Here is a 24275-nt window from a genome sequence, read left to right on the forward strand (position 1 = left end):
TATGTAAGACACTGCTTTGACTTTTCTGGGCATTTAGAATGCCTGCCTCCCTAATGGTGACTTTCAGGATCTCTGTTCATTTGAAATCTTAATTTTCTTCACCAAATACAGATAAATTATTTAGCTATTTAATATTAAAAGCTGAAGTTTTAGTACACTCTAAAACACAGAGTGCATCTTGAGTTCTCCTGTTTGAGCTGGCCCGTCACCATCGTCACACGCGCACCCGCGGGCACTCACTCTTGTCATCTGGTCCGCGTCGGGTCTCACAGCTGGGGTCACATTCAGCAAGAGTTTGACATGCTCACGAACTTCCTCAGGTATGCTTGTAAGTGAACTAGATCCTAAACGGCTCAGCTATTCAAAAGAACAAACACATACGAGTAGAAAACATTCAAAGGGCTATGAACCCTTCCTACGCGTCAGTTAACTGCACAAATAATATTCTTCCAACATAACTAAAAACATCTTTGGATACTCGAAAATGTCTCCGTTTCTAAAGTAAATGGGCAGTATTTTAGAAAGTCTAGGAAATGCTATGATGAAAGCTGTAATAACCAGCTTTTAGTAAGCTTTATACAAATTATTCTAACTGAATTAATTTTACACAAATTTGAAGTTCTCATTTCTATTAGGGAATTTCTGCAGTTGTGATGGCCTACAAAAGAATACACAAGACCTGGGGGCAGCGGGGAGGACCTTCCCATAGGGTAGGGAACCCTAACTGCTCTTTGGCCTGGAGAGGGAGGGGGAGTGAGGGGAGGGGAGGGAAGTGTAAGGAGGTGGAAATTTTTATTTAAAAAAAATTTCTCTCTCTCTCTCTCTCTCTCTCTCTCTCTCTCTCTCTATATATATATATATATATATATATATATATATATATATATATATATATAAAATACACAACTTCAAGGCAGTCAACATTCCAGCACGTAGGAGAAAGACTCCTAAGACCTTGCCCCTCACCTCTCGCTGAGGAACTATTGGTAGCTGCTGACTGCTGGGAAAGACAGGTCAGGTCTAAGGATGTGGTCGACATGTCTGTAACACGCCAGTGGATGAGCACACACCCTTGAGTTTAGCACAAACTAAACTTGATGGGTTATTAAAACCCAAAAAAGGAACATGAGTTGAGAGGGCAGCTGGGAAAATAGGGTGGATTTTTGGAGATTCAGGGAAGGAAAGGGACAAATATGATCAAAATATATGCACATATAAAATCCTCTTCTTTTTTGCTATTGGAGACAGGGTTTTTCTGTGTAGCCCTCGCTGTCCTGGAACTCGTTCTATAGACCAGGCTGGCCTCGAACTCACAGAGATCCACCCATCTCTGCCTCCTGAGTGCTGGGATTAAAGGCATGCACCAACAACTGCCTGGCTGAGATTCTTTAAAGATTTAATAAAGATATTTTTTTCTCTTTTTTTTCTTTTTTTGGCTTTTCGAGACAGGGTTTTCTCTGTAGCTTTGGAGCCTCTCCTGGACGTAGCTCTTGTAGAGCAAGCTGGCAAGATACTTATTTTTAAGAAAAATTTTGTCTACATTAAAAAAAAAAAAAAAAAAAAGCCAAGGAGACATTTCAAAAAAGTACTGGCAGGCAAATACCTGATCCAACTGTCTACTGAAGCTCTTGTAAATGTCCTGCTTGTTGACTTCAAATATAGGTTTCCCTTTATTAAACACGGCATAGATAACAGTTCCTAGAGAGTACATATCGCTGGCCGCCTCACAGCTCACGGAGAGGATGTACTCGGGAGCCAGGTACTCAGGGTTTGGAAGACACAGGGACGGTAAGTTTGGGTCCCACTCTTTACAAGGAAACTTGGGCTGTGGGAAGACAGAAACAGAATGGCAGGTTAGGACATTGAGTGACAGCAAACCACTCCAGGCTGTAGCCATCTTTACATTCCATCAACCCTATGGTTGGTATGGTATGGTGGCGCACGCCTTTCATCCCAGCACTCAGGAGGCAGAGGCAGGTGGATCCCTGTATGTTCAGGCCAGTCTGGTCTACACAATGAGTTAGTTCTAAGACAACCAGGGTTATGTAGAAAGACCCTGTTTCAAAAAACAAAACAACAGCAAAAATTTGTATTGAGTCAAGCAAAATGAAAATGCTAAAATTCCCAAATCACCAAATCCAGAAAATGGAAGCAACGAACATCTGAGCTGTACTTGGCCCTAGCACAGTCTGTGGAAGCAATCGATACAGAGCGTGGCCTAAAGCAGCGTTTCTAAGTACAAACGGGCAGGTGTCCTGACTCACGGAGCAGAAAGTGGAGCTCACATCCAGGCTGCACACTCGGCACACACTAAACTCAGTGTGCCCACAGCACACTGAGCTGTTGTGAGGATTAAATAGGTAATGCATGAAGAGCTTAGAAAATAAAAAGGGGACACTAAACAGAATGTAATATACGCGCGTATGAAACTGTCGAAGAACAAATTCAACCAATTTTTAAAATTAATAAAATCCCTAATAAATGTCAGTACACTGATCCCTAGGAAGACCCCACTTCTCACAGCAGGCATGCGGTGTTACAGTCATAACATCAGTTTGTACATCTGGATTCCGAAGAAAGAAATTCCTATTTAACTAAGCTGACCCTTTGCTCTCGAGACATCTACAGAATCAATCATCTGGAGAACACTCTCGGTCACAACCTACACTAGAGGTTTCTCATTAGACAGCAAGATGTACCAGTCAGTACACCATCACCGCGTCTCACACTTTAGCAGACTATGTGACATTTTCTAGTCCACTGTGGATACGACCATAGAGTTCCACGATTTAAAAAAAAATCCAAACATTAAAACTTAGTCATTACCTCTTGTTCAGAAGGATTGCTTGATGATACACAAAAATCAAAACCCATTATTTTCCAGGCTCCACTTTTATTCAGAATTATATTTTCAGGAGTTACATTTCCATGAACCATTTTCACACTGCTATGCAAAAATGACAATCCTTCAGAAACCTGGAAGTGAAAAAAAACTCTTGAAAAGAAATGACTTCTTATATTGAACACAGTACCTGCTGGTTCTCCTAGTCAGCGAGCAATCAAACTAGTGATGGAAATCCTGCAACAAAACTGAAATACAACTCTCTATAAAGAAGTTTCTCTCTTAGCCGGGGGTGGGGCACATGCCTTTAGTCCCAGCACCCTGGGAGGTCGTGTAAGGCCAGCATTTATAACTGTCCCCAGAAGCCATAGGTAACTCTCCTTTGAGCTGATGGTCAAAGAGGCCCCCAAATATAACTAACTGCCACTGCTGGCTGCCCACCAGAACTAGGTGGTGAGATTTTACTGCAGAAGGTGACACACGTTTGACCTGGTACCACACTGGACGCATCCGACCTGCTGGCTGCACACCAACGTTCCCAAAAGTGCCATGCAAGGTGCTGGGGAAATGACTATCAGTGGCCTCGGCTGTGGACCACACCCTGGAGGGTCAATGTGCACTGGTGCAGCAGTGACAAGTCTGCTATGGGGTGACCAACCGCTTTCTGACCAGAATGGAGCTGGCTCCATAGGGAGAAATCCACTTACAATGCTGTAAATCTGGTCAAAAGCCTATGGCTGGTGAGGCTATAGTCCCTAGTAGGGAGGACAACGCTGTTTTGTTAAACAGACATGAAGGACCTGTCAAACTGCCTTCTAAAGCACTTTGTGTCCACTGCTGAGTACATCTGTCACCTTCGGTCAGAAGGTTCTCTACAGCTGGCAGTGTTGGCTGCAGAGACTCACAGCCGCTATGATTACCTGCACAAGACTGGACCTGTCCGCATTCACTGTAGGGTGAACAGGGACTTCCCCAATCTCCCCCGACAATTACAGGCAGTTTAATGACTGTCAAGAGTGGGAGAGACATTTTCTTCATTGACGTGGCCATTGGTAAGGTCCCCGGCTTCTGTAAGTAACCCTAATTAAACTCACTGGGTCACTAAAGAACGACTTTAAAGCAGAAGAAAGACTAGTTAAAAAGATGAGCAAAGGACTGGAGAGATGACTCAGCAGTCAAGAGCAATGGAGGCCCTGGATTCAATTCTCAGCACCCACATGGCGGCTCTCAACCATCTGTAACTCTGGCTCCCGGGGATCTGATGCCCTCCTCTGGGCTATGTGTGCTGCACACATTTCTGCAGGTGTTAACACAAACAGGAGGATCAGCAGCAGAGAGACAAGAGTGTCCTGGGAGGACAGGATCAAAGCACATGACTAAATACATAAAGCTGCATACCTGAAGCAAACCATACTTCGTTTCTACATCATAAAGTTTATAATCCTTAATGTCTGGAGATATTGAAGACGGTAGATTTTCCCAGTTACCAAGAACATTGGCTAAACTGGCAAAAACTGGTTCTGTACAAAATGCCAAGCAATCCCTGTTGCAAAAAAGAAGAGGAATTACTATCATTTTTACACATAAAAATTACTGTTTTTTTGATTTATAAGATTTAATGTTCACACAATGTTTCCAAGGATACCAACAGTCTGTTCCCATGTAAGAAAATGTTACCACAGATACCAGCAGTCTATATGGCCATGTCAGATAATGTTACTATGGACACCAACAACTGTATGTGGCCAGGTCAGACAATGTTACCATGGACACCAGCAGTCTGTGCCCATGACAATGATTGCCTCAAGCTTGAAAGACAGTCAGATCTTGCCCTAAGCCCTGGCTCTCCTGTCTCTTGTCTTGGTGATGCTGCCCACCACCTCTCCGAGTCTCACTTTGTGCCCCCTGAGGGTTCTGGTGAGAACCAAATGAGATAACCATGCAAAACACAAGGCACCACTGTCTGGTGTGCACACTCAACAAATGCAGCACTGCCATCGTCATAATCCCCAGGCCCAGCATTTTAGGTCTTTGTCCATGGGCTTAGCTAAGTGCCAAGGCTGAATCCGGCCTCTGGTCCCAGACACCAGCTATTTTACAGCAGCTATGCACTCTTGTCTCACATGTCTGCAAGATAACCGCTTACCTTCTTCTGCCCTGAACCAAGAAATGCGGACTCGAAACCCATCATCTTACTCTTAATACTATATGTAAAAGGACATTATTTTTCTAGTCCTTAAAGTGTCCCTCCTCCTATCATTAATGCTTACTGCAATTTTTAATAAGTAATCTTCGAATTGTGTCTCTTCCTGAAGACAAATAAATTCCTAACTCTGAGGCCAGCAAGATGGCTCAACAGGTGCAACTTGTCATGCAAGTTCCTGATTTCACTTTGACCCAAGTTCAATTCCTAGAACTCACATAATGGTGGAAGGACAGAACTATTTCACAAAATTGCCCTCTGGCCCACACATACATGCATGAATGCACACACACACACACACACACACACACACGCACGCACGCACGCACGCACGCACACAGGCACATATACACATGTACCATAACATGTGTGCTCACATACAAACATCACATACACCCAAGTTAATACAAGAAAGTATAAGCTTCTAATACTAGAATGTTTAAATAATCGTATGAGCAGCTACGGGGAAGAGGACAGTAAAGCATACTGCCCCTTCTTGCCTCGAGAAACTTCAAACGTATTATGAGATATAAGACAAACTGATCAAATTCACCTAACAAATACATTTCTATAATAAGAGATGTGAGCATGCTTCTTGGTAGGCATCACATAATACAGTACACAGACAGAGCGCGCACAGGCTCGGAACCAAGCTGCTAACTCCCAGGTCTGCATCCAAGCCAGATTTGAACAGTATTCCAACCCTCTGCTCTGTATAATGACGAAGCTCGCATGAAGTAAGGGATGCAGAGCATCTAGCACAGTTGAACACATGGTAAATGTCTGTGCCGCTGTTTGGGCAGATAGAGTTCCTGAGGATTTCCAATGAGGAATCCTCAGAAACATCACATATAAAACCAACAACAGCAAAACTGCCCCAGCTGAAGGGAGATGGGAAGCTTGGTGTCTTCCACTGGCCTGCTCCTGCCTTATCCTTAACATCCTAAAGGGCACAGACCACAAGGAGTTGACAATTTAAGACCTAAATTAAGACCGGAACAATGGGGCTAAGGAGGAGGGAAGAAACAAGTTTCAAAAACTGATTATGAATAATGTAGAAAAAATTGCAAAGCTAGGGTATCTAAAAGATTGGTCCAGTCAAGATGCCTATATCTTATTTTCTGATTATCTCAGCAATTTTTCCCAAGCTTATCTTTAAGTAAAATGGATGCTAAAATAACTGAGGGCTACAGACGGACACTGGGCGTAACGTCTACAGCAACAGTTGACACAGACGGACACTGGGCATAACGTCTACAACAACAGTTGACACCGACGGACACTGGGCGTAACGTCTACAACAACAGTTGACACCAACGGAAAAGTGATCACCAAATAATTAACGAAAAGGAGACAGGAAATTCTAGCCAAACGGCACGACCATCTACTTTCAGGCAGTGACTGCTGCAGGCAATTACAGAGCCGCGACAACATGCAAGGTGCTGACACCTCCGTCATACACACGCAGAGGCTGCACGGAGGACCAGGCTCTGTTCCCAGCACCACACGGTGACACACAGCCACCATTAACTCCACTTCCAGGGTGACATCACCTCTGGCTTCTGCTGGCTGCATGCACACAAACTCACAGGCAAACACACATACATATGAAAATAAACGGACACATGCATGCACAATAATATCAGCTTTAGGGTAATAAATGATCCATAAAATCAACACATTTCAAGAAATTTTATTGATAATACTTGAAATAGAACAAATAGTTATTGTTAACTATTTATTCAGGACATATCCTGTAAGAATTTTCAAAATTTTACCTTGACTCTTCTAAGGGATGCTGGACAGTAAGTAGTCGAGGGTGGCGTAGCCGGGTTAGCTGCTGGACTCCTCGTTTTAAAGAATCGATGATTTGATCCTTTTCAAATTTTTGATATTTGTCAATCAGCTTTTTATCAAAAACAAAAACAGCCACTTCCTAATTAAAAAAAATTAAGTAGCCAATTTTATTAGGAAATATATAAAAGCAGTAAAATCATATCTACGTGCCCTAACAGTCTATAAACAAATAACTAATGCCATGGAAATTTTTAGCAACATTGCAATAATATAACCATCTAAAAGCTAAGTAAATAAAGATTAAAAAATCTAAATATATTTAGAAGTATAAGACCCCAGGTCCTTACATAAGGAGAACATAGGAAAATCCCCATCTTGAAATTGTATTATAAGACATGCACACCAACTGTGTGCCACTCATTTCCTCTACATAGTACTCTTAAACAAAAAAATGTTTTAAAGTTCCTAAAAATTCAAATTACTGTTCATAATAACTTTGCAGTATTAAATTTCTTAAAGAGTCTCATTAAACCCAGGCTTTGCAGCTTAAGGAGGCCTCCATTTGAAGGGTGTTGGAACCACACCACACCAGCCATGCAACAAACCCTGAAAAGACCTTTACAGAGACAGGTTCTCATCAGGGACAATTATCCACCCAAAACCCCATTTGTGGGGAGCTTTCACTGGTGAGTGACCTATCCTTTTCTCCCTGTCTCTATGGCGGTCACTGACGGTCACCAGCTCACTGGTGAGTGACTTATCCTCCTTCTCTCCCTGTCTCTATGGCGGTCACTGACGGTCACCAGCTCACTGGTGAGTGACCTATCCTCTCCCTGTCTCTATGGCGGTCACCAGCTCAGGAGCTGTTTTCTCACTTCTCTAAAACTACTAACAGCCTTTTCATTTTTCGGTTACACACACACACACACACACACACACACACACACACACCACTAAAGCCTACATCCTCTTTGCCATATTCTTATTTTTCTGAGGCACACAAGGAAAACTGTTCTGTATTTACACTATCTTTCTATGCCATCAACAGGTGACAGGTACTCCAGAAAGCTGAGAGCAAACTGGCACAGAACAGCAGGTGTCTGCCAAGACTCTCTGAACAAAGATTTTGAGTCTTTAAAGTCCCCTCAAAAGCCTCAAATTAAACTGCTTGTGTGCCTCCCAACCCACTCGTTTGTCTCTTCTAATTATTTTCTGGGTTTTTTGGGTTTTGCTTAGATATTAGGATTACTGCTTTTACAAGTTGGTCTGAAAACCTTCTTATCTCAAGACTTCACTGAAACATTCCAAATCAATAGTTTTCTCAAATATAAGTTGGATGCTCTGCAAACGCAGAGAAGTAGATTAAGGACTTTAGGGAATGAAGGCCTTAAAGAGTTGACAGAGAGAAATGACAACCTAGTAACTCCAAGCACTTGGGAATCGTGACATGTACCACCATAAAATAGGACACAGCACTCAATGTTTATACAAATTCAGACCAGAGTTTTGAGGAAATTTTCCTCCAAACAACCAGCTGCCATTGAAGAAGCTTTCAAAGAAAAAGGGGAAGATTTGATCACTGAAATACAAATAAACTATAGGAAGAAAGGACCACAATTCCTGACACACTACAGACACTCCATGCTGGGCATCTTGGCATGCCACTGACTTAACACCAACATCTACATCTTTCTTTTCTACTCTAAGTACCCATTTTCTGCTAATACCCATCTGATCAATGATCTGCACGTTCATGATCAATAGCATCTGTGAAAAATACAGATACGCCTTATCTTGTCAGTTTAGCAGGGGACATTAATTCATTAGGACTGTGTAAAATGTTACGATAGAAATCTAATGCCACTACAATGTCAGAGACATTTAACACCCAAAAATGTAACTACCAGCGGTTAAGGGCCAGCCACACGGCTCTGTGGTTAAGGACGCCTGTCTCCAAACCTCTCAGTCTTGAGCCCGATCCCCGGGACCAAGGGTGGAAGAACAGAACTGTCACAACATGTCCTGACCTGCACTGTGTGCCATGGCAAGTGTGCCCACATTCACTGTCTGTCATCCCTCCCTTAAGCAAATAAAACTTTTTAAAATTTTTTAGAGAATCCAATTTCTTGAAGAATCCAAGTCTAAACTGGAAGAGCACTTTTGCCATTTCTTACACCAACCTTGAATTCAAACCCCGGTTCTTGTTGTTTTCAAACCACAGCGCTACAAAAGGAAGTCAGGTAAGGAATAAACTTAGGCAAGAAGCCCTCTAGCTAAAGTTGCAGGCATCAGTTTATCAAAGGCTGAACAAATAAAGGGTTTCTCACGTCAGCTGATTAATTACAGAAACAGGCAACGTTTGCAGCGATGTGCCAAGTACTGGGCTAAATCCTTCTCGGGGAGCATCCAATTCTTGACATTGGACATTATTTCATAGTCATCCCATTAAAAAATGACACTGGAGAATGAATGTTGTGCAAGAACACAACAACAAAGACGAAGAGTCAAAACTCAGCATCTGGTCATTAGCTCTAGAGCAAATACACCATCCTGTCTGCTCAGAACCAGCACAGGACAAACAAGGAGAATTTACGATGAATACCTTTGTGGTAGGCGTCAATGAAGTTGAGTGACAGCTTTACCTTATATACAGGTTGGATAACCCTTACACAAAGACCACCGTTTGGGACCAGGGTTGTTCCTGACACAGACACTGGTTTACAAATGCATGAACTCTCTTGTGGATGGGATACTGTTTCACGTGCACTTCACACATAGCCTGAAGATAATTCTTTAAACAGTATTTAAAGGCTTGTATTTTGAATGCAACCTGCTACATGAAATCAGGTGTAGAATTTTCTACTTAACACATCATGTCACTCAAACTGTTAGAGGTGGAACATGTTGAGTGTAGATTTTAGGTGAGGGACGCTCACACTGTATATACACATCTGTCAATGCGTCTGATTTAAATGTGGCTCTCGCACTACCTCCTAAGAACGGACCACACGGTGGCTTTGGCCCGCTTGCCGTCTCACTGCTCTTACAGAGGAACACTTTTTAGTCCACGAGGAAAGAGGGCAAGTCTATCTGTGGATCCTAAATGTGCTGCTCTAGGTAAAAGATGAGATTCCTCCTCCCTAGACCGCAAGAGTTATCAACTATCTTCAAAATGTTCCCTCTTCAGTCAGTTAATTACAATTAATTTATTTCAGCAAAATTGTATTGTTAACCACTTCAAGCCTCTTGACGATTCTGTACATTAAAACTCTGCACTTTTAAATGCTCAGAGTATATCAATGTCATTTTCAGCTCATATTTTTATTATTTTCTGTCATATTGAGCAACCCTAACCTGAAGATCTGAAACCTAAAATGTTCCTAAACTTCCTTCTTCCACTGCCCTAATTATAGGCTTCCAGCAGAAAGTGCAGCCCAGGTTAAAGGTGTGCCCTCCCCCTCAAGATCTGAATCAAAGGAAGTTGTCTTCCAGATTTGAGATCTGGACCACAGGTGTGCCCTTCATTTTGGATTACAGTTCATTCCAGTTATAGGCAAGTGGACAACTAAGAACAGCCATTACAGTGGAAAGCCATTACAATAGTAGCTCTAACACCAAGGAAAGTGTTCTCCAGACACAACAGGACACCGCATATGTGAACTCAGAGCCATTGTGACAGCGTGCACAAGACCTATGCAAACCCCAGGCAGCCAAAATCACAGTGGAAGGAGCAGGAAGTGGGCATCAAACCCTGTCACCAGCTGAGGAGACAGTGGCACTGAAAGCTGCAGGCAGGGGAATCAGTTTCCTTTAAGTGTGAGTTCTGGGAGGTCAGCCTCACCCCAGAGCAGACCCCTTGCCCAGACCATCTGAGAAACTGGACTGAATGGAGAAAGAAAAAGAATCTCAAGGTTGGGAGGGAAGAGAGGATGGCTATGGGAGGAATTGAGGGAATAAATATATTCAAAATGCATTGTATGAAATTCTCATAGACTAAAGACATCTTTTTAAAATACTATTTTCTTATTAACCTAACTTTAAATTAAAAAAAAGACTATAGGGGGCTGGAGAGATGGCTCAGAGGTTAAGAACACTGCCTGCTCTTCCAAAGGTCCTGAGTTCAATTCCCAGCAACCACATGGTGGCTCACAACCATCTGTAATGGGGTCTGCTGCCCTCTTCTGGCCTGCAGGTATACACACAGACAGAATATTGTATACATAATAAATAAATATTTTAAAAAAAGACTATAAAAAATTTTAAAAATGGCCAAGTGTGGTAACATACTATAATACTAGCACCCCAGAAGTTGAGGTAGGAGATCCTGATTTATAATTTTAAAGTTAGTTGCTTACTGTAAAGATGAAATCTGCCAAAAACAAAATAGTTCAAGGAATAAATCTAAATTATATAGTAAAGTGTGCAACCGTCTCAGAGCAAGCAGAGATGTTTGCTCAAACTCAAATGATTTCCCCATCCACCCAGAGTTTTCAAAACAGGTTTTCTCTATAATGATCCTAGCTATCCTGGAACTTGCTGTTGACCAGGCTAGCCTTGAACTCATGGAGATCCACCTGCCTCTGACTCCTTGAAAGTATGCAGAGGTGGAGTGAGAGATGTCTCAGTGGATAAGGCATGTGCTGCCAAGACTGAAAATCTAAGTCCCACATGGTAAAAGAAGAAAGCCATTCCCTCAAGCTTCCCTGATTTTTTACACACACACACACACACACACACACACACACACACACACACACACACACACACAGAGTCTGTCTTTCTCTCTCTCTGAATATAATTTTTAAAATGTTAAGTAGAAGTTAGATATATAAATAAAACAAAAACTGTCTCATGTTTTAATTACTTAAATTGGGAGCCTTGAAAGTTATAATAACCCTAACACATAAAGCAATAGTATACCAATTTTAAAGGATGTATGCGTATGGTAAACTTTTCTCATTTATACAGTTTGATCCAAAAATTCTCATTCTTAATTACTGTTTTTTTTAAAAAGTATATAAATTTTCAAAAATCAGAAAAGCCAATGAAATAAAAAAAAAGGTAACTGTTCCAGAAAACCTCTCAAATATTCAAATATTCTCTTTAGAGTATGTAACATGTTTGAAAAGAATACCCATGTCCAGATAATCATTGTAACGCTAAACATGAAACTCTAGAGACTCAGTTATGGAACTAAGCAGAGTCTCAAGGAGATAGTCCCTAAGCCTGAAAGTTTAGGAGGGAAGAAAGAAATACTTCACTGAATTTCCAAAACTTAGATACTCCACCCAAGTATCTGAAACTACAAAGAATAACTGTGACAAGTTTGGTAGGGATGTAGAGGAGCTAAAGGCTGGTGAAAGTCTATGTGGATCCAACCCTGAAAAGGCTGGAGCAGAACATACAGAGCACTGTAGGGCTCCACGGAATGACAGGCACACCGATGGTGGTTTCAAAGAAAATGGCCCCCAAAAGGAGTGTCACTATTAGAAGGTGTGGCCTTTTTGGAGTGGGTGTGATCTTGTTCAAAGTTTGTCACTGTGGACAAAGGCTTTTAAGGTCTCATATGTGCTCAAGCCACACCAAGTGTCTCAGTTCACTTCCTGTTGCCTTTGGATCAAGTTGTAAGAACTCTCAGCTCCTTCTCTAAGACCATGTCTGCCTACATGTTGCCTTGTTTCCTGCCATGACAATAATGGACTGAATCTCTGAACTGTAAGTGAGCCACCCCAATTAAATGCTTTCCATTACAGGAGTTGTCATGATCATGGTCTCTTCACAGCAATAGAAACTCCAACTAAGTCAACATCCAAGAACAATCCAACCATTCCTAGGCACAGAAAAACTGCCAAGCCCATATGACAGCACACACCAATAATCCCAGCACTCGGAAGGCTGAGGGAGAAGTACTGCAGGTTGACGACCATGGGGTTGCAAGAACCCAAGAAAAAGAATTCAAAACTACATCTTTTAGTTTTTATGTGTTTTACTGGTCTTTTGCTTATTCTGTTCTGATTTTTGTGGGGTTTGTGCTGTTGTTTAAGACAGAGAACATAAGTTGGGTGGGCAGAAGGATCTGGGTTGGGGGGGATATGATCAAAACGTAGTATATGAAAAACATTAACTAAAAAAGAACAAAACCTTTGCCCACCAAGCACCCCGGGTTTATCCAGCCGCTTCCCACTCCCCACAGCAACACATTTAAGGAGAGAAGAGCCTCTTGGGAGAAGCCAGCTCACACTTCAGTCAACAGCCGACAACAGGCTGTGGCCAGCATTTGTGCCTGACTCTCCTGCTCTATGAGCAACAGTATAAACTTCTACCTTACCTACCATGGTATTTCAACATGTGGACCTCTGACATCAGCACCAGCCACTAAAACTCTCTGGTCAGGCATAAAGACACCAATTTACCTCCAGGACTTTAACAAGAATGCGTTCTCTAAGTGTGGCATGGAATCTCACCTATTCATAGTCAGTGCGGAGCAACGTGTTAGTCATCAAGCACATGACCATGCCCCAGTTATACTAACAGTATCAAAGCTGTCACAGTTTATTATAACACACTGTGATAGTCCTACAGTGAACAAGTCAGTATTTCTTAGTCATTCAGCAATGTATGGCTGAAAACGACAACAGAAGAAATCTCCACTACTGCTACAGAAGAGCACCCATTCACAGCGTCATTAATCAGTTCTCACCCAGTCCACACTTAGTAACCACTCACTTTTTAGACAGCCCTAGTTGAAAGAGAAGACAAGGTTCAAAATTGACAATTTAAATCAACCATCATTTAAGACAAAGATGAAGATCAACTTTGGATCTCAATAGATTTCCAACCAAAAAGCAATAAAAACAAGAAAATCATATTTCTACAGAATTTTAAACCTGGATTTTTCTTTTGTTTTTCAAAGCAGGGATTCTCTGTGTAGCCCTGGTTGACCTGGAACTCACTCTGTAGACCAGGCTGGCCTCATATTCAGAGATCCGTCTGCCTCTGCCTCCCGAGTCCTGGGATTAAAGGCGTGCGCCGCCACCACCCAGCTAAACCTGGATATTTCTAACCTTGACAATTCCAACAGAAACTGCTAACAAACTGCAATACTAACTGGGCAGTGAGGTGTGGCCGAAGGCCCTCGCCAACAACCTGACCCCAGGGCCCACAAGGCAGAAGGAAAGAGCCATCAATTCCAGGCCGTCCTCCATCACAGACACACAACTGTACATGTGGGGAAAGTTACTCATAATTTCAAATTTTAACACAAGCTGGAGAGACGGCTCAGTGTTTGACAGTACATTTGCTTGCTCTTCCAGAGGACCCTAATTCAGTTCCAGCACCCACACAAGGTGGCTCACAAGCACTTGTAACTCCAGCTCCAGAGGATCTGTTGCCTCCGGCCTCTAAAGGTCTATGCATTCATGTGCACAACCCCCACTCCCCAAGTACACTTAATCAATTAATTAATTAATCAGCCTTTACATCTCTTAAGCCAATTATTTCAATGTAACTCATTCAACTCCACTAAATAGTCAATTTGGAAAAGTTTTAAAAACAATAAAATAAATATACCAAAATATACAACTTATTATATCCCACAACTGTACCTCTCTGGTGGTGATAAAAGCAATCAGGTTTAATAATACACCAAAATAAATATGAATAAACAAAATAAATAAAAATTAGAGAAATCTATCTTCTATAATGCTATAGGCTAAAAGAGCAAATAGCAACAGTGTTGAGGTACAATCCACTGGTAAAGTCCTTGCCAGGCACCTCTGAAACCCATGTTCAATTCTCTAGTGCTCTTATACAACAAAAGTACTAAATAAGGCATACTTAATGCTGGCAAAAAATTAACAGGCTATTTTGCCAGTAACTATTGACAAATATTTTTATCCTAAAACATATACTTCACTGAATATTACCAGCTAATATGCTAAAATGACATTTTTATTACTCAAACAGATGTAAACTGCAAGATGATATGTCAAACGATGACTCTACAGCCAGGAGATACAGTAGGTATTTAAAAGCATTTGCTTTCATTTCATAAATAAAGTGAGACCTACAATGGCTCCGGGTTTGCACAGTGCTTGCTGTGCAAACATGAGGATCTACGTCTACAGTCCCAGCACCCACAGAAATTGTGCCCGCCAGGAGGAGACAAGTGGATTGGTGCCCAGGGATCACTGGGCAGCCAGTCTAGACAATCCGTGAGCACCGGGTTTGTGGAGAATGACTGAGGTAGACATGCCAATGTCGACCTTCAGCTTCCATACACACACTCACCCAAAACTAGACATGCCAAACCCACACACAAAGAATTTATTCAAAAACACTGGCACTCACTCTTATAGCCCCCATGTGGTGAGTGGACAGGACACTCGAGTTCAAGGGCAACCATAACTACACAGCTGGAGGAGGAGGACAGCCTGAGCTAACTGTGTCTCAGGGAAATCCACTAAAGAACTTTGGGACCTTCTTAATAGAAAAGAGAATTCACTCTGTAGCATCTGGCATGATTACTTTTCCAAGTTACATTAGTAACTAACCTGCTTTGTTGACTTCTTAGTGCCGTGAAAAATCTTCCATGCCAGCCCATTGCCGCCACTGGCAATGTGCCGACCAACATCAAATTCCCTAGTGACAGGATTCCCCATGACAGCACTTGTGACATCAGCCGTTACTTTTGTAACCGTGCTCTTCAATTTATTCAGCATGGACTCCATGGCTGCAGTACTTGGTGGTTCAAGTTACCTAGAAACACAAAAGGATATGGAAAAAGTGAATGGTTTTTACTTGACTTGGGCACACATTCATATTAAGTTTTAAAAATGTACCCCTCCCCAAAAAGACTAATACCATATCAAAGTTGATTTTTTTTTAATCTTCTGAAAAAGATAACCATGAGTAGAAATTTTAGTCCAGAACACACTCGTCATAGTAAAAACAAAATGAAAAGCTTAAAGGACCCGTGTCTGCAGCTCATACCTATAAAACACGTTCTTGGAAGGCTAGGGTAGGAGAGCCACTGAAAGTGGAAGCCAATGTGGCCTCCAGGGAGACATGTCTCCGAAGACGAAGAGGGGAGCAATGATGAGGAGCAGGAACAGCAAAACGTTGAAAGCAACGGGGAAAAATTGAAACAGAAAAAAAATGTACAAAAGCTAGGGAGATGGGAGAGTGGGTAAGCCAAGAACTCATATGCGAGGACAGCTACACCAGAGCAGGCACCCCTATGTCCAGCACCCTCTACCGGAGAGACAGAGACAGGAGGATACCCAGGAGCTCTGGGCCAGCCAACTTGGCACATTGTGAACAGAGACTGGAACCAGCAACTGAGGCTCCTCTGACCACCACAGGCAGGGCCACTGCTGGCCTTCTCGCTCTCCTTAACCCTCACACCTCCTCCCTCCCTTTCTTACAAGCCACACACAAACAGATAGCATGAACTCATAAAATGTGCTTAAAAACTGATGAGGATTTGATATAATTTGGTGTTTTTGATGATCATTTATTAATAATTGTTTAGTAAACAATCATCAGTAACTTTTTGCTAATGCTTAGCAATTGTTATGTTTACCTCTTCCCATTTAAAGATGGCATCTGCTGCCTAGGATATTCTCTTCAGACTGGAGCACCCTGTGTCTATAGTTAGAGGAAAATTGTTCAGAATCCATGGGCCTAGAAATTTCAGAATAGAGGTTTCTATCCTAAAGTCAGAGAGAGCCGGACATGATGGTGAGTGCCTTTATTCCCAGAACTTGAGAGGCAGAGGAAGGTGGACCTCTACGAGTCTGAGCCAGCCTGGTCCACATGGAGAGCTTGAGGGCAGCCAGAGCTATAGAGACCCTGCCTCAAAAGAGAAAAAGAAGAAGGTAAAGGAAAAGGAATTCAGAGACAATTGGAGGCTTCCTGAGACCCCACATTAGATTCTGTTCATTTAAGCATTGAGAGAGTCCTCAGCATAGCTTTTTAAAGCTTTTTAAAAACTGCTTCAAATTCAGTTTCCTTTCTAGCCCTAAGTATTTTATTCTGTATATCACTATTACTCTATCAGCTGATGATAATGGAAGAAAGAACAAAGAATGACTCTGCCCTCTGTCCAAATTTAGAGATGGAAAAATATTTCAAAAAATAATATGTAGCTTTTTCAAATCTCATCAAACTATACAAAGTCCCAAGGAATTCCATAAACCACAGAAAAGGACAAACACAAAGAAAAAACATCCCTAAAACTATCACACTGAGTAACTCAAAACCAGGGAGTAAGTGTTAAATGAGTCACTCACAGACAGAACAGAGACAGCATGCCTCAGACGGCACACCACGAACCCTGAATGTACAAGAATCACTGGATGAGGCCTGTCAAGTGTTGACATAGTCTGCTGGGGCTAGAGGACGGCTCGGATGGCTGCAGCTCCTCCAGAGGACCTGGTCAGTATCCAGCACCCACCTGGTGGCTCACAACTCCTTAACTCCAGGTCCAGGAGACCCAACAATCTCTTCTGAATCTGTGGCCACCAGTCAGGCTTATGGTGTACATACACACATTCAGGCAAAACACATAAAACAAAATAAATCTTATTTAAAAGAAAAAAGTAATAATAGCCACAAACTACGCAGGTTAGGAGAAAATTTGATTCTTGATTTTTCAAAACTCAAAGTGAAATAAAGACATCAAGGAAAAATAAATTTTAAATTGTAATGAAGAGGTAGCAATATCAAACTACTTAAAAAAGGAAGATTCAACTATAAGCTGCTTAGAGAAAAATACACTAAAGATACAAAGGTGTGTGAAAATTTAACAAAACAGCGTATACTCATACAGCACAACAGATTGTAAAACAAATAGGACACTTTATAATAACAAAGCAACCAATTAATCATCCATTTATAATAACAAAGCAATCAATTCATTGTTTCTAGATACCCAACAAGCCAGCTTTGAAACAGAGCAGCAAAAGGGACAGAAGTAAAAGAAAACACCACCAATTCTGTCGGAGACGTCTAGAGTTCTTAAGCCTGGCCTTGAGGCACAGGCTGTAAGCTCAGCTACCCAGAGGCTACGGAAGAGGAGCACAGGATCAAGGCTAGCCTGGTGAACTTAGTGGGAACCTACCTCAAATTAAAACGTAAGAGGGTTACAGATACAGCCCAAAAGCAAAATGCTTATCTAGCATGTGGAAGGCCCTAGATTATTCTATCCTAGTAACACACAGAGGGTGGTCTAGTCGGTAACAGACCAGATAAAGAGAAACATCACACTGTTAACTGTGTAATGCATGGCTAAGCATGAAGCTCATTGGCAGCCAGTGTACCTATGTTCAAGGCCTTGAGTTCAATCTCTGCTTCCACACAACAAGAAAAACTATATACAGGTCCTGCACATCTCTGTGATGATTATTTACATAAATCCTTGGTTTGGATTAAATAAAGCACAGAAATCTAGAAATTAAGTGTTTCCACTATTTCAGCCTTTAGAATCTTCAGATGCCATCAACCTAAAACATACAGAATTTAATGGATAAGCAAAATATTTGAAGACCACTGGAGTAAAGCAGCATTTGCCCATATTCTGCTCGCTCTGTTATACTTATGCAAATATAACCTACTTTTTGCTATCAAAGATCTGAGAAATCTAAGTGGAAACAGACCCACTCTCCCTAATGTAATGCTGCATTTTGTAAGTAGTTAGAACATGTTGCTATTGGCATGACGAAAACAGTGATTTGCTGTGCCAAGCTGCTCTCTGCTGACTTTGATAAGGTATAAGGATACAAAATCCTATTCAAAGTCAACCTACGCACTCTTCTAGCCCTGCCAGACCAGCTCCACGCTGCATGCTCCGCCCATCATTCCACAGGCCCACAGCAGAGCGGACTCATCTGCAGCTTTAGCTTTAGGGGAGGGCCTTCTGTGATGGGTCCTGAAGAACGACAAGACAAAATAGTCAATTCGTGCTGGGATAAAGGATTCCAGGGCTGGAACTTAGAGCAGAGACAATGCTATCAGGAACACCCTGCCCTTGGTTGAATGGGATTTCCTGTGGAGCTGTTTAACACCCACTTTGGGGCCCTTATCCTTTTCCTCCCACAACATGGGTCAAATGTATTCTCTATCACGAGGAGAGTGATAATAATGTCATTCATTCTTGAGCATCCCAATAAATGTTCACATTTCATTTCAAATTTAAAAAAAAGAGCACTTGTTGCTGTTGCAGAGAACCCAATTTTGGTTCCTGGTACCCACATGGTAGCTCATAGCCATCTATAATTCCAGATTTTACCACCTTCCCCTCTCCCTCATGGACAGACACACGATGCCTATGCACACATGCAGGAAAATACTCGCATACATAAAATAAAAATAAATCTAAAAACCTAAAAAAAAAAGATGAGCTCAAAAATGGTGTTAGGTGGAAACAGGAAAAAGGAACAGAATATTAAAGAAGGGATTACTGTGTGCTATAATACAGAAAAGATTATAATATACACTGAAAATGATAAAAAAAAAAGACAGTTTCAGAACTGATGTTCAAATCTGAGATACCTATTGAGCATCCAAAGAAAAGCAGCACTAATTACCCAGGTGGGAGACATGGACACTAATCAGTTTGCTATTGAAAACCCCTGATGTGCCTGACATCACTGTAAGTAACCGAGGGAAGGGAAATAAAGGAAAACAAACTAGAAAGGATTTATCCTTCGGATAAAGTGTTACAAGAGCACAGTACTAGGGACGGAAGAGCAGTGTTGAAGATGCTCGTGTTTAAGGCGCATGGCCAGGACTCAAAAAAGAGAGGACGTAGGAGCGAGACAAAGCCGTTCAGACAACAGCAGGAAGAAAATATGGCAGACGACGACATCAGCAATCCAGATTACCCAGAGCGATGAGCGTGCACACACCGGGCTAAAGAAGTCACAGAAGGCTTTCTGGAATTGAGTAGATGACTAATCAGTTCGTGGAACAGAGTGGAAGCCAGACTCGGGTGGAGGCTGGGAGCATGGAAGACTGGAGAGAACTTCAATATCCAGAGACGATAAACAATCTAGAAAGCGAAAGCTACGAACACCTAGAAAAGCACATGGGGACAGAGAGACACAGACGGCTAGCTACATACAAGTGTGTTATAATTATGAAATACCTATGTTAAGCAATTTCGTTACACTTCACATTTCAAATTGTTGAATTAAGGAAACAGCATCGAGGAAGGAGATCAAAGCAAAGATAAACGAGTTCTCCTTAGAGCACAGGAACTCAGCGACTTCACAAAGGGACGGGACACAGCGGGGCTCCCACTCTGCACCTTCACCGCAGTTTCAAAATCCAAGTGTGGAGGGAACCATTGAGTAAGCCACGAAGTGGTACCGCGGCTACTTTTAGGAGAGGAAGAATTCATTTGGATTCTTTTCTAGTCATCTGCCTTTTAAACTATGGCTATCTTAGTCAAGAGCTGCAACACCACTGCTACCAGCAGCGGCCATAGAGCCGTTCCCTCAGGAACCTGGAATTTAACCATCTCTCCCCGCTTAAAGAAAGGCAGTGAACACACGTGAAGGCAGCTTCATTCTTGCTTCACGGCCATTTCACTCTACTAGCTGGCTCAGCATTCATCTGGAGATCAAAGGAACCAACAGGTGAATCTGCGTAATACTAGACTGTACAGACAGCTGGCAAAAGTGGGTAGCACATTACATGGGTAATTAACTGATCATGAACACTAGATACAAACAAAAATGCAATATGTAAAATTACATTTATGCTCAAATAACTCTTAAATCTCAAATAATTAGAGTCATTTATTGTCCACAAATATTAAAAACTAGCATTAGCTTGCATTTTGTTCAAGGTATTATAATAAAAATGTTACTTAAAATACATTTGACAATTAAAATACTTATATTTACACAGTATCAAGAGATATAAGAAAGAAGGGGAGCGGGGAGGAGCAGAGAAAAGAACAGAAGGAAAGGGGACAGAAGAGATGAGAAAGAAACCCATCGTGCCCAGTGGCAGAATCAGGAGTTCAGGACCCTCCTCAGCTACACAGGTGTTAAGCTCAGGGCCAGTCTGGTCTATATGAGTCCCAACTTAAAAACCTCGGGCGGCTAAGATGACGAAGCAAGTAAAAAGTACTTACTGCCAAACTTGATGACCCGAGCTCCCCCTAGAACCCCATGGTGGGAGAAAGGGACCTGTTGTGAGATCTGTCCTCTGACCTCAACATGCACGCCACAGCACAAGTACCCTCACAAGTGCACAGCAAATAAACGCAATTTTTTAAAAAAATGATGCCTAAACTTAAAAGAAAGAGGAGGGGGGATAGAGAGGGAAGCAAAAGAGGAAAGGAAGGGGAAGGGAAGCAATGTAAAAAAGACAGGAAGGGAGGGAAAGAAGGAGAAGGGAAGAGAGGAAAACAGAAGGAACGAAAGGGAAATGCAGTGTAGCAGAGCCCAAGATGTGAAAATGAACTCGTGAAACACAAGTTCCACAAGACAAAGCTTCCTGACTGGGAAACATCTAAACACCCTGGGTAACCGCAGGCCTATGGACCGTCCTGACTTAAAGAACAGAATCTGTGAACCTCAATGTATGCACTGCAGTTAGACCATGTGGGGCTTGACTCCATGGCAATGTCTGAGAACTGAGTGCTTTATGCGTACGCTACCCAACAGCATGGACACTGCAGTCCAGTCCGAATATCTGTGCAATGGTCACTACTGCTTGTCAACATGACTGGACCTGGGATCAACTAAGGGACACACATCTGGTGGGTATGGGGCACTTTCTTGGAAGAATTAACTGAGCGATGAAGACTGCCCCCTAGAGTAGGCAACTCCTTCCAGAGGCAGCCCTGATAGAGATCTGATGATAAAGTAGACTTTCACCTGCCTGCTTCTCAGTCCTTGCAGGGGACTGACTCTACCCTGTGGCTGTCACTGCTGTTGCTGTCCTTGCTGACGGCAGAACCCAGCTTCTTCAGCCTCCCAACACAGATGGAAGACAAGTGGCTCTCCACCAATACGCCAAACCCTCTACAGCAGACTGGGCCTACAGAGACAGGCAGCCTTGGGGACTGAACAGCTACCAGGTGAGCCACTCCAGCATGCCGAGGGCCAACGACGGCCTGACCCGCTTCTATTGTGGAAAACAACCTAACAGTCCTCTTTAATAGACTTTGATTCTATTTTAAGAGAGCCCCAACTAATACATTAGTCTACCTAACATAATTTCTAATCTATAAAAGGGGAGGGGAAGTCACCCAGACTTCCAAGCGATTGTTGTAGGAATTAAAGATGATAGAAACATCTAGAATACTTAGTACATTTCTAGGGCGCTTGATAAGCACTAAACGAATTTACTCACTTAACAAACATTTACCCAGTATCAGGAGATGAGGGACACAGCTATAACCTGCAGCGGTGTTCTGAGAACACTTAATGAGGAGAATTTACCCTGATCAAACAAGTCTGAAGTGAACTGTATGATAAACAGGCATTAACAAGAAGCAAAGGAAAGAAGAGCATTTCCAGGCTCTCGAGGACACTTCCAGGAAGTATAACCCATAGCCATGTACCCGAAGGAGGAACAGAAAGAAGGCAGTAGACTCGGGAGACAAGGAGAAGAAAAGAAAGCCAAAGCCCTGAAGAGAAGAAGCTGAAGGAGCACAGAGGGGACCACTGAGCAGGGCTCTTCAGAGCATGCTAAAATTTTCAATTCATCCTAGAGCCAATGAGAAGAAGCTGTTGTGACCGGATCTTTATTTTGAAAATATTAATTCTAGAACAGAAACTCCGGGAGTTAACAACTACAGATGAGAGGGACTTAATGAAGCGGTAGAGGAAAAAACGGTGGCTGGAACGAGAAGGTAATGCTAAAGACGAAGAAAATCAGGATGCAGGAAATATTTAAAAGGCAAAATCAATAGGATTTATTAAGAAATTTAGAAGGAGGCACGGCAGAAACTTGACAAGTTTCAACTCCTATAGAAAGGGATGGAAGCACAGTAAGAAAACCCAATTTTTTCCATTGAGAGGATAGATCATAAGTTTCATTTATGTCAACATGATATAATTTCCAAATACAGAACGGGTTTGCATTACAATGTCCTACTGTGTGAAATTACAACACAGCCCTATCAGCTGTTTTCCGTCTTACAGACAAAATGAGTAATTTTCACATGTAAGGTATATCTGAACAGAATAAAGCCCCGGATCTTCAATTAGGCTACTTTCCTTCACACACCCCCTTTTTCTCCTCCAACCTTTATTAAAGGGGAGGGGGGCTTGCAACAGAGGCATACTACCTAGAAAACTTAAATACCGCTTTTTAAAGTATCATCATACAATCTCTGGATCTGATCAGCTGGAACTCACAATCAAATCACTTTTAAGTCGCTGCACGGGAGTCTCATCAGTCCTGTTAGAGAGGTAGATTTGATACCAGTGGTGCCCTTAATTACGGAGCACAAGCAACGTGTCCAGTTGAATGCCACGAAGTTTCTGCAAGCTTTATTTAGCTAAACCTTCTCCTTTCTCTGTAGCTTAAACAAACAAGCGCACTGGAGACCCCAAGGGGATTTTATTCTCACAAATCTTATCTGCCCCACCCACCTCACACACAATAACCGTCCAGTCTTGAAAGACAACTAACGTCCGAGAAGGAAGACCAGAGTTCAGGGGCCTAAGTTGGTGACCCCAGGTCTCAGGATCAAGACGCGGGGGGTGGGGGGGCTGTCTCACCAGTCCCGGTGCGGAGTCCAATTTCCCAAAAGGATACCGCGATCTCCACCGCGGAAACCCGAGCCCCTGCTCCCTCTCGGGGAACTCACTGGGCAGCGAGTCTCCCGTAGCCCGAAGGCCTCGCCTGGAGTCACCGGCCTCTGAGATCCGCTCCCTCCCGCTCGTCGCTACCTGGGTCCGGCTCCCCGGGCCACCCACCGCTGGCCCGCTCTACCCGGCCCGTCACCAGGCAACAGTCGCCAGCCGCGAGGCTCGAGGAGGGCCGTCGCCCACTTGCTGGTGGCGGCAGACCCTGGCCGCCCGGTGCCCTCGACCGGCCGGTTACTCACTCACCTCGCAGCCGGCTACCTGGAGGGGCGGTGCTGGGACCCGTCCCCCCCCCCTCTCCACCCCCTCGCCGGCTCCTTCAAGGCCTCCGGGCTGTGACTGCTCGGACCGCGCGCCTGGCCGCCACCGAACGCTTACTCCATCTCCTCCGCCGCTCCCGAGGCCGCAGAACCCCGAGACGGAGGAGTAAAGGGGGAAGAAGGGAGGGAAGGGATTGGGGAGGAAAAACACGGGAGGGGGAAGAGCACCGAAAGACCTGCCCGGCCCGGCATGACGTCACTTCCGGGTGGTTCGGAAGGGGCGGTTCTGGACGTTCCTCCGCCCCCAGCGGGGCGGTGGGGGCGGGGCTCCAGGGCCAGGG

The 24275-nt window shown here is 43.1% G+C and overlaps 1 protein-coding gene across 3 annotated transcripts in view; it reads right to left on the reverse strand.

The window, feature by feature from the left end:
* Window positions 1-24188, reverse strand: part of Scyl2 (SCY1 like pseudokinase 2) — a 44379-nt gene extending 20191 nt beyond the window's left edge. For 2 of the 3 annotated variants that reach the window (XM_038314570.2, XM_038314568.2), the window contains exons 1-7: window positions 23921-24188; window positions 15395-15599; window positions 6824-6981; window positions 4241-4385; window positions 2827-2976; window positions 1604-1825; window positions 241-357 (exon numbers count right to left, since the gene is read on the reverse strand). In XM_038314570.2, the coding sequence (XP_038170498.1) occupies window positions 241-357; window positions 1604-1825; window positions 2827-2976; window positions 4241-4385; window positions 6824-6981; window positions 15395-15571 (969 nt within the window). In that variant the 5' untranslated portion in view covers window positions 15572-15599; window positions 23921-24188. Of the gene's footprint in view, window positions 1-240; window positions 358-1603; window positions 1826-2826; window positions 2977-4240; window positions 4386-6823; window positions 6982-15394; window positions 15600-16425; window positions 16491-23920 lie in introns of all 3 variants that reach the window. The other variant, XM_038314569.2, reaches the window with a different exon arrangement.
* Between the last annotated feature and the right edge of the window lie 87 nt (window positions 24189-24275).

The sequence above is a fragment of the Arvicola amphibius genome, chromosome 17, assembly GCF_903992535.2.
Source record: "Arvicola amphibius chromosome 17, mArvAmp1.2, whole genome shotgun sequence".
Classification (NCBI taxonomy): Eukaryota; Metazoa; Chordata; class Mammalia; order Rodentia; family Cricetidae; genus Arvicola; species Arvicola amphibius.